Below are 11,463 nucleotides of genomic sequence, written 5' to 3'. Positions count from 1 at the left end.
GTCCAAGGTCTACTTGTTTTGAACAGTATAAGTTCTTGTTTACGGCACAGCTCGAAAGGTGCAGACTTTGGACTGTATCTCCTGTTTAATGGACATTTAATCAAATTTTCGGAGTTTAGAAGCGCTGAAATCTTTTTCACGAATATACTAAATACCTGTCAAACAAACGGCAGACAGTGCTTATGTCTCTTATATAACCTAAAGCCAACCTGACACAAGATTAGAGATTGTACCTTACATCCAGTGAACTCTTGACATTTTAGATAACATTTATTAATTTTTTTCTACACAGAAAATCATCAGCCATGGGTGACGGTGAGATGGCTGCTTTTGGGGAGGCAGCCCAGTACCTCCGAAAGTCAGAGAAAGAGAGAATTGAGGCCCAAAATCGCCCATTTGATGCCAAAACATCTTACTTTGTAATTGACCCAAAGGTTATGTATGTAAAAGGAGTCATTCAGAGCCGAGAAGGCGGAAAAGTAACAGTCAAGAAAGAAGACAACACCGTAAGATTCATAGGACAGACACACTTTAGATCATAACTATTTCATCTCACCTTTCACCTCACAACTATTTTTTATTCTATGCAGACTGTAACAGTGAAGGAAGATGAAGTTTTCCCCATGAACCCCCCAAAGTACGACAAAATTGAAGACATGGCGATGATGACCCACTTGAATGAACCATCTGTCCTGTATAACCTCAAAGAGCGTTATGCAGCCTGGATGATCTACGTAAGCCTTAAAGACTTCTCTACTTCATTTGTTCTAAAATCATCTAAATTCCATAGTCAACTCTTTTTTTTGTTCCTTTAGACCTATTCTGGGCTGTTTTGTGCCACAGTCAACCCCTACAAGTGGCTGCCAGTGTACAACCCTGAAGTGGTCAATGCTTACCGAGGCAAAAAGCGTCAGGAAGCCCCACCACACATCTTCTCCATCTCTGATAACGCCTATCAGGCCATGTTGACTGGTGAGTACTATCTATGCTGGTTGCAGAGTGCTATTGCATTTGTATTTTGCGTTTGTATATGTATTTCGCCATAGCGATGTGCACCTGCATATAGGGTTGTGCTGACTCAATCACCCACATACTATCTATGAGTTATTGTGGGAAGACATGGAAACGGCTCATTGTCCAAAAAAAACGAATCGGCATTTATAACTGGCCAATTATAAAAGACTTAATGATTTACCCTAGATATGATTTAATGGGACACAGTCCAAGAAAAAATAATGTGTATATAAATATATATGTATAAATGTTCAGTCTTATGACTGAATCATTCTGTTCTCTTTTTTCACAGATCGTGAAAATCAGTCTGTCCTGATTACGTAAGTATGAGACATGGTATCAAATAGACAGAACTATATCAATTAAATGAATTGACCTCAAAGAACCACTAATCCCGTTGTATCAAGCCGCCTTACCTAACAAGCTAATGATGGCTTTCACAAATCTATACATTAATATTTCAGTGATTTAGGAAATCAGGAGAGAGTTACTATAAAGTAGAGCTAATCAGTGTCCATTATAGCATGAGCAAATGGGTTAATATCACTTTCACCTCCACCATTTAGGCTCATCTAAGGCTCCCCATGGTGCTTGACTTGTACTAGGCAAATTACCTTAAAACCCAAGGCAATGGGGCTGACTGTAAAAGCATTTGGGTATTATTTAGACATTGTATTGTCCTGCTATATGTCTACTGTATGGATATTAATATGTGCATAGTGTATGCCAATATTATGTAGGCACTTTGCGATAATGTTCTTAGGCACTATACGGTAGTATTGATTAGATACAGCATGAGACCACTTTGAGGCAGAATTTAAGCAATATTAAGTTTCTAATATCTCAAAAGGTCCAAAGCTCCAATGACAAAAAGGCAGAAGAGTTCCAATTAGTAATGTCTTAGAATCTCATCAGACAAGCTCATATTAATTCCAGTAGGATGCTCTGATAAGATTAGCAAGCAATAAATAAATATTGGACCATGCTTGTTTTCATGTTTTCTGCACATAGTGGAGAATCTGGTGCTGGGAAGACTGTGAACACGAAACGTGTCATCCAGTACTTCGCAACAATTGCTGCTATTGGTGACACAAAGAAGAAGGAGGAGCAGCCTGCTGGAAAAATTCAGGTAATATGACTTTCTGTAACTTTATTATTTTGGCAACTGAGGAATGACTTAGGTCTGGGCATGTTCTCCTATATGTATCTTAGTATTCTCTCTTTTCTACTCGTACAGGGGAACCTTGAAGACCAGATTATCCAGGCTAACCCATTGCTGGAGGCTTTTGGTAATGCCAAGACTGTCAGAAATGACAACTCCTCCCGTTTTGTAAGTTCCACACTAGTCATTGTAATGAAGAAACCACTGCCACAAAATGACCAGGAAATAAAAATATAATTTTTCTGCTCCCGTAAAAACTTTAGGGTAAATTCATCAGAATCCACTTTGGTACCACAGGAAAGCTGTCTTCTGCTGATATTGAAACATGTAAGTTGATGCCAGTGTTTAAACAAAACAATTCATATTTGTGAGTTAGACTTTTTTATAAGATTTGTTTTCATCATTTTTTTTTAGATCTACTGGAAAAGTCCAGAGTAACATTCCAGCTGTCTGCAGAAAGGAGCTACCATATCTTCTACCAGATCATGTCCAACAAGAAACCAGAGCTGATCGGTAAGTTCATAGAACTGAGCACCTGCTTTATTCCAGCTCATATAGACATATTAGCAATCCAATTGTTAGGTTTATTCTGTTAGTCGCTGCATAACAATAAATCTATTTCATATTACAGATCAGCTCCTGATCACAACAAACCCCTATGACTTCCCATATGTAAGCCAAGGCGAGATCACAGTGGCCAGCATTGATGATCAAGAGGAGTTGATGGCTACAGATGTAAGTTCATTTCGTTAGTAATATAGCACTATTTGGTGCTACATTTAAGTTTCCTCTAAAAGGTTCTGCTTTTTACTTACAGAGTGCCATTGACATCCTTGGGTTCACTGCAGATGAAAAGATTGGTATCTACAAAATGACTGGTTCAGTAATGCACTACGGTAACATGAAATTCAAGCAGAAGCAAAGAGAGGAGCAGGCCGAGCCTGACGGCACAGAAGGTAGGTTAAAAGATAATATGTCAGATTTTAATTTAACCTAAGACAATCCTCATACTTATCATGCCACCTTTACTTTTCGAACTTTGGAAATCTTAAAGCTGAATATAACTTGTCAGCTCTCTTTTTAACATGTGCATATGAACATAAGGAAAATTCTTTTTCAGTGGCTGACAAGGTTGGATATCTGATGGGTCTAAACTCAGCTGATCTTCTGAAAGCTTTGTGCTACCCAAGAGTCAAAGTCGGAAATGAATATGTGACCAAAGGTCAAACTGTCCAGCAGGTATCTCCCAGCATTTTAGGACAATGATAAATGAAAACAAATTGAAGATTATCAGAAATCTGACAAGATTATAATGTCCTTATAGGTGTACAACAATGTGGGTGCCTTGGCCAAGTCAGTCTTTGAGAAGATGTTCTTGTGGATGGTCATCCGTATCAACCAGCAGCTGGACACCAAGCAACCAAGACAGCACTTTATCGGTGTCTTGGACATTGCCGGATTTGAAATTTTTGATGTAAGTAATGGAACATCACATGAGATACTGCGTAATGTATAATTGATACACAATTAAGAGATATTTTTTATAATCAGTACAACAGCTTGGAACAACTTTGCATCAACTTCACCAACGAGAAGCTGCAGCAGTTCTTCAACCACCACATGTTTGTACTGGAGCAAGAAGAGTACAAGAAGGAGGGAATCGACTGGGAGTTTATTGACTTTGGAATGGATTTGGCCGCCTGCATTGAGCTTATTGAGAAGGTATAAAATGCACAAATAAGAAACACAAATGTACTTATATATGCTTGTTACTTGTATTCTAACAAAGGCATTCCTTCATCCTGCAGCCAATGGGCATCTTCTCCATCCTTGAAGAGGAGTGCATGTTCCCCAAGGCGACAGACACTTCCTTCACAAACAAGCTGTATGATCAACATCTTGGCAAGTCCAACAACTTCCAAAAACCTAAACCTGGCAAAGGCAAAGCCGATGCTCACTTCTCCCTGGTCCATTATGCTGGGACTGTGGACTACAACATCAGCGGCTGGCTTGACAAGAACAAGGACCCACTGAATGAGACTGTCATTGGGCTCTACCAGAAGTCTTCAGTGAAACTCCTGTCTTTCCTGTATTCCGCATATTCTGCTACAGAAGCAGGTATTGTATTGTCACAGTGACTAAGTGTACTACACTTATATCTAACAATACAACCACACACACAAATGCTGTCATGCCAATGGAACTAAACTAAATGATGTCCTTTGTGATATAGAGAGCGGTGGAAAGAAAGCTGGTAAGAAGAAGGGTTCCTCTTTCCAGACTGTATCTGCTCTTTTCAGGGTAAGTATAGATATCTTCTTTGCAGAAGTTTATATAGTTTTGTCTGCATTTTATATTGGATTTTTCATGTGTATAATTTGATATATCTAAAGGAAAATCTAAACAAGCTGATGAGCAACTTGAGGAGCACCCACCCCCACTTTGTACGTTGTCTGATCCCCAATGAAACCAAGACCCCAGGTAAAAAGTTGTAGCTTTTACTTAGAAAGCAATTTTCTTGGTTATGTTTCTACAAGTTATTTTGTGTCTGTATAGGTACTATGGATCATCATCTGGTCATGCACCAGCTCAGGTGTAATGGTGTGCTGGAAGGCATCAGGATTTGCAGAAAAGGATTTCCCAGCAGAATCATCTATGCTGACTTCAAACAACGGTATGGGTTAAATATGTCTCCTGGTTGTTATTGACAGGCCGAATCATTACTTATCATAGAAAGCATCAGGTAGCAATGAATAACCAATCTATACCATGCTTTGTTTATACAGTTACAAGGTCCTAAATGCCAGTGCTATTCCAGAAGGTCATTTCATTGACAGCAAAAAGGCTTCAGAGAAGCTTCTTGGATCCATTGATATTGACCACACACAATACAAGTTTGGACACACTAAGGTATTTTTATTCTATCATTTTATATTATTCCATCTTTTTATACTTAATATTAGATCAACTTCTTTGGTTTATAGGTCTTCTTCAAGGCTGGTTTGTTAGGTACCCTTGAGGAGATGAGAGATGATAAGCTGGCACAGCTGATCACTCGTACTCAGGCTATGTGCAGAGGATACCTCATGAGGGTAGAGTTCAAGAAGATGATGGAGAGGAGGTAGCTTCAAGTTTAGTCTTAAAAAAATACAATTTCTACATTTTATGGACAATGTTTGTGATACAAATATGCTTTATTTCCAGAGAGTCCATCTTCTGCATTCAGTACAACGTCCGTGCTTTCATGAATGTCAAAACCTGGCCATGGATGAAGCTTTATTTCAAGATCAAGCCTCTTCTGAAGAGCGCTGAGTCTGAAAAAGAGATGGCCAACATGAAAGAGGAGTTTGAGAAGACGAAGGAAGCTCTTGCTAAGTCAGAAGCTAAGAGAAAAGAGCTGGAGGAAAAGATGGTCTCCGTTCTCCAAGAGAAAAATGACCTGCAGCTCCAAGTTGCATCTGTAAGTCATTTACAATAAGAGTTTTGAAAGAATAATTTGGTTCTGAGGATTTAATTTGTTTATAAATCTGTTTTGTAGGAATCTGAGGGCCTGTCAGATGCTGAGGAAAGATGTGAAGGCCTCATCAAAGCCAAAATTCAACTGGAAGCCAAAATCAAAGAGATTAATGAGAGGCTAGAAGATGAAGAAGAATCAAATGCAGAGCTTACAGCAAAAAAGAGGAAACTGGAAGATGAGTGCTCTGAACTGAAAAAGGACATTGATGATCTTGAGCTAACATTGGCCAAAGTGGAGAAGGAGAAACACGCCACAGAAAATAAGGTAGTTTCCTGTAATTAATGAAATATGGCCATGAATAGATGAATGTGACAAAAGACATTGCTTACCTTTCAGAGCTACATTCATTTTGAATTAAGATATTTTTTTTAATTTTTGAATATGTAGGTTAAAAACCTTACTGAAGAAATGGCAGTCCTTGATGAAAGCATAGCCAAACTTACAAAAGAAAAGAAGGCTCTTCAAGAATCCCACCAACAAACTTTGGACGATCTTCAAGCTGAAGAGGACAAAGTCAATACTCTGACTAAGGCCAAGACTAAATTGGAGCAACAAGTTGATGATGTAAGTGCAGGCGTGAAGAAAGGGCTTTCGATAAACAAAATAAAAAATTATGCAATAGTTAACATGTTTTATTATCTTAGCTTGAAGGATCTCTTGAGCAAGAAAAGAAACTTCGCATGGAATTGGAGAGAGCAAAGAGGAAGCTGGAAGGAGATCTTAAATTGGCCCAAGAGTCTACAATGGACTTGGAAAATGATAAACAACAACTGGATGAAAAAATGAAAAAGTAAGAAGTTTTTTTATTACTTAGTCATCTATTTTACAGTTTGTAATACAAAAATGATAAGGGAATGTTCCAGCACAGGGGTAAATTCAGTGGTTTATTCTGACTCTACAAAGATCACGTGAAGAGCACACATATCTAGAGCAGAAACTCTTAGTCATAGTATCATGTGTTCAAAACCAATCCGTGTGTCTTCAACCACCTGGACTTGGATAAGCTGATGTTCTTTCTATGTTAATTCTAATATAATATATTGCTTACTTTTGCTTAATAGGAAGGAATTTGAAATCAGTCAGCTCCAGAGTAAGATTGAAGATGAACAGGCTCTGGGAGCCCAGTTACAAAAGAAGATTAAGGAGCTCCAGGTAGTTATAATTATTGATATAAAAGACAAAATTAATGCTTATTCCATCCTAATGAAACAATAACCAAACTCACCAAAAAACACATTGTAGGCTCGCATTGAGGAGCTTGAAGAGGAAATTGAGGCAGAACGTGCAGCTCGCGCCAAGGCTGAGAAGCAACGTGCTGATCTCTCCAGGGAGCTTGAAGAGATCAGTGAGCGCCTGGAGGAAGCTGGTGGTGCAACCTCTGCTCAAATTGAGATGAACAAGAAGCGTGAGGCTGAGTTCCAGAAGATGCGCCGTGACCTGGAAGAAGCCACTTTACAACATGAAGCCACTGCCGCTGCTCTCCGAAAGAAGCATGCCGATAGCACAGCAGAGTATGGGGAGCAAATTGATAATCTGCAGCGGGTCAAACAGAAACTGGAAAAAGAGAAGAGTGAACTCAAGATGGAGATTGATGACCTTGCTGGCAACATGGAATCTGTCTCCAAATCCAAAGTAAGTACAATCAATTTATTGATAAAACATCAATGTAACATCCACTGCAATCTTCAGTATGAAATTATATATTTTTTGCTTTGACCTTATAGGCAAACTTGGAGAAAATGTGCCGAACACTGGAGGACCAATACAGTGAAATTAAGACAAAGGAAGATGAGCATATTAGGGTACTTAATGACTTAAATACCCAGAAAGCACGTCTCTTAACAGAAAATGGTAAATGTTACTGCTAAAAATAAGAGAAGCAAATGTAAATCCATGAAAATAAGTTTGACTTTGCTTTACTTGTAATAATCAGGGGAATTCGGGCGTCAGCTGGAGGAAAAAGAATCTTTAATTTCTCAGCTTTCTAGAGGAAAACAGGCTTTCACTCAACAGATTGAAGAGTTGAAGAGACAGCTAGAAGAAGAAACCAAGGTATAGTTATTGACTTGTCGTGCATTGAATCCACACCATTTTGTTAACATAATAAAAACAATTTCTGCTCAATTTAGAAAAACCTGTCACCTCACCCTAAATGTTTTTTTTTTTAAAAAAACAGGCCAAGAACGCGCTTGCACATGGACTTCAGTCTGCCCGCCATGACTGTGACTTGTTGAGGGAACAATTTGAAGAGGAACAAGAGGCAAAGGCTGAACTTCAACGGGCTTTATCCAAAGCAAATGGTGAAGTTTCTCAGTGGAGAACAAAATATGAGACAGATGCCATCCAGCGTACAGAGGAGCTGGAAGAAGCCAAGTAGGTTACTTTGAGTTGAAATGTTGTATTCTAAATTGAATTGGTCAAGGTTGATATGATGTCTGGTCACTAATTGAGTGCTACATTGTACTCACTTGTTTAACAGGAAGAAACTTGCACAGCGCCTACAGGAAGCTGAGGAGCAAATCGAGGCTGTCAACTCAAAATGTGCCTCTCTAGAAAAAACTAAACAAAGACTTCAAGGAGAGGTTGAAGACCTGATGGTAGATGTAGAAAGATCAAATTCAGCATGTACTGCTCTTGATAAGAAACAGAGGAACTTTGATAAGGTAAATCATTAGTTAATGGAACTTCTATTGGAATTCTAGGGAATTTAAAAGATAAGTAACTGTTTCACTCAGCTTCACTCTTGTACTCAGTTTCACTCTTGCAGTGAAATGGTATTATTAATATTACAGTATTGTCTTGATTTGTGTAGGTTCTGTCAGACTGGAAACAGAAATATGAGGAAGCTCAGGCTGAGCTTGAAGCTTCTCAGAAGGAATCAAGAACCCTTAGTACAGAGGTATTTAAGATGAAGAATTCATACGAGGAAGCACTTGATCAACTTGAAACACTAAGGAGAGAAAATAAGAACCTCCAACGTAAGTTACACCATTTTCTATGGACACTTGCAGATTTTCGTAATAGTCAACTTAACTTTTTAGGCTATTAAAACCATCCATGTTACTTGAAACAGTTCTTAGCAATTATTGTCCTAATTTTTGCTCCATACTAAAATAAAAGCTACAAAGTAAATGTCGCTGATTATCTCATCTGTTGTCCCATTCTAGAGGAGATCTCTGACTTAAGTGAACAAGTTTCTGAGAGTGGAAAGAGCATCCATGAAATAGAAAAATCCAAGAAACAGATTGAACAGGAGAAGTCTGACCTGCAATCAGCACTGGAAGAAGCAGAGGTAGATAGACTAGAATATTTGATGAGACAAGGTTATAGCATGACTAATATAAGTCATAGACTTAACAGTCTGTCTAATTTAGGGATCCCTGGAACATGAAGAGGCCAAGATCCTACGTATTCAACTTGAGCTTAATCAAGTAAAGGCTGAAGTTGACAGGAAAATTGCAGAGAAGGATGAAGAGATTGAGCAAATCAAGAGAAACAGCCAGAGAGCCTTGGACTCCATGCAGAGCACTTTGGATGCTGAGATCAGAAGCAGGAATGATGCTCTGAGACTGAAGAAGAAGATGGAGGGAGATCTTAATGAGATGGAGATTCAATTAAGCCATGCCAACCGCCAGGCTGCAGAGGCTCAGAAGCAACTCAGGAATGTACAAGGACAATTAAAGGTGGGTCATTTAAAGATATTTTTAAGCTTAAGATAAGGTAATTGACCTCATAATGACTTAAATTATTTATTTTTAGGATACTCAATTGCATCTTGATGATGCCATTAGAGGAAATGATGACTTGAAGGAACAACTGGCTATTGTAGAAAGGAGAAATAACCTCATGACAGTAGAAATTGAAGAAATGAGGTCTGCTTTGGAACAAACTGAGCGCGGCCGCAAAGTGGCTGAGCAAGAGCTCCTGGACGTCACTGAGCGGGTTCAACTACTGCATTCCCAGGTTGGACTGAATTTTAATTCTTTGGATTAATACTACGTCTTTTCATTCACCATACCTTCATTAACAGTACAATTCTTCACTGTGCAGAACACTAGCCTGATCAACACCAAGAAGAAGCTTGAATCCGATCTATCTCAACTTCAAAGTGAAGTGGAGGAAGCAGTCCAAGAATCAAGGAATGCAGATGATAAAGCCAAGAAGGCCATTACAGATGTAAGTAATGGTTATTTTACTGAATAATATGTGTTATACAGGATAAAAAATGGCATGATTAACACAATTACTTCTGTGGATCTACCAAAATCAAAGTGACCTTTTATACATTATAAGAAATCTTCAGATATTTAATCAACATATCATTCTAGATGAAAGGTATGTTATTCTGCAGTTCAACTCAATCTTCAAACTTCATTGGCCTCTTCATTATCCTCCTAGGCTGCCATGATGGCTGAAGAACTGAAGAAGGAACAAGACACCAGTGCTCACCTTGAGAGAATGAAGAAGAACCTTGAGCAGACAGTGAAGGATCTTCAGCATCGCCTTGATGAAGCTGAGCAGCTGGCATTGAAAGGTGGCAAGAAACAACTCCAAAAACTGGAGGCCAGAGTGAGCAAATGTTTTCAAAGTATTTAAAAAATATTAATTGTGGATTTTCTACAGTTTGCGCCATTAATATGAACTGTGTTTTTAGGTGCGTGAACTTGAGAATGAGCTTGAAGCTGAACAGAAGAGAGGCTCAGAAGCCATTAAGGGAGTTCGCAAGTATGAGAGAAGAGTCAAAGAGCTGACATACCAGGTAGGTGAGATGAAAGGGACTCATAAAATGAATGTACTCACATTACGACCAATTTTACAAATTTCATCTGTCCTTAACAGACTGAAGAAGACAAGAAGAATGTGTTCAGGCTTCAGGACTTAGTGGACAAATTGCAGTTGAAGGTCAAAGCTTACAAGAGACAGGCAGAGGAGTCTGTAAGTCTCTGTACTTTTTCATACCATAATAAGTATATATGAAACTATTTAGAGGCATCATCTCCTCAATAACATATTTGTCTTGCAGGAGGAACAAGCCAATGCCCATATGTCCCGATTCAGGAAGTCACAGCATGAGCTGGAAGAGGCTGAGGAACGCGCTGACATTGCAGAATCCCAGGTCAACAAGTTGAGAGCCAAGAGCCGTGACATTGGCAAGGTGAGATCAATGAGTGTAAAATCTCTCTTTGAGTCGATATTTGATATTGAATATTGTGCTATATCCAATGTTAAATGTGATATTTTTACATTAATATTATCTTAATTACTTTACAAATATTACAAAACAACTGTACTATCCAAAGTCTATATCTAAGTTGTTGAACATAGCATTCCATAGAACTGAGCAAAGTTAAATTAAGCTTAAAAATTTACATAAACTTAAATCCAATCCAATTACTAAAATACTAAACCAAGTCTTTTCTATTCTATCCACAGAAGGCAGAGGAGTAAGGAAGCATGGAACATGAAATATTTACGACAGATGTTCATAAAATATGGGCTGGTTTTGTAGATATTGGGTCAGCTTTGTAGTATTTTTCATCTCTAGATGCAAATAAATTCTCTGCAGAACGTGTCTTGATTTTCTATTTTTTTGTTTGTTTTTGTATTTTTATTTATTTAAAAACTGTGGTACAGCACAGCGTGGAGGCAAATGCTGTGGGGGATAAAAATCAACCTTTAATAAGGTTAAAAATTTAAAATTTTACAACCAAACATATGGTTTAAAAAAAAATTAAATGCATTATATCCAGATTGGTGCTCTGCACTGGTG

The 11,463-nt window shown here is 38.3% G+C and overlaps 1 protein-coding gene across 1 annotated transcript; it reads left to right on the top strand.

Annotated features, from left to right (window-relative positions):
• The first annotated feature begins 302 nt into the window (after positions 1 to 302).
• Positions 303 to 11,156, top strand: LOC121005323 (myosin-1B). Its single transcript, XM_040437986.1, has 39 exons — positions 303 to 506; positions 591 to 734; positions 816 to 972; positions 1,307 to 1,334; positions 2,026 to 2,143; positions 2,252 to 2,344; positions 2,440 to 2,503; positions 2,591 to 2,689; positions 2,808 to 2,911; positions 2,994 to 3,132; positions 3,297 to 3,415; positions 3,501 to 3,650; positions 3,728 to 3,898; positions 3,985 to 4,294; positions 4,410 to 4,477; positions 4,570 to 4,657; positions 4,733 to 4,850; positions 4,963 to 5,086; positions 5,161 to 5,297; positions 5,381 to 5,636; positions 5,715 to 5,957; positions 6,081 to 6,257; positions 6,338 to 6,483; positions 6,755 to 6,845; positions 6,936 to 7,325; positions 7,418 to 7,544; positions 7,627 to 7,745; positions 7,870 to 8,066; positions 8,173 to 8,356; positions 8,506 to 8,671; positions 8,861 to 8,985; positions 9,068 to 9,376; positions 9,453 to 9,656; positions 9,744 to 9,869; positions 10,092 to 10,262; positions 10,348 to 10,452; positions 10,533 to 10,628; positions 10,717 to 10,848; positions 11,127 to 11,156. The coding sequence occupies exons 1-39, from the start codon at positions 306 to 308 to the stop codon at positions 11,139 to 11,141; spliced, it is 5,811 nt and encodes a 1,936-aa protein (XP_040293920.1). The 5' UTR covers positions 303 to 305; the 3' UTR covers positions 11,142 to 11,156.
• Positions 11,157 to 11,463: the final 307 nt, after the last annotated feature.

The sequence above is a fragment of the Bufo bufo genome, chromosome 6 (genome assembly GCF_905171765.1).
Source record: "Bufo bufo chromosome 6, aBufBuf1.1, whole genome shotgun sequence".
Lineage (NCBI taxonomy): Eukaryota > Metazoa > Chordata > Amphibia > Anura > Bufonidae > Bufo > Bufo bufo.
The sequence above is the reverse complement of the archived record's forward strand: the minus strand, read 5'-3'. Positions and strand labels throughout refer to the sequence as shown.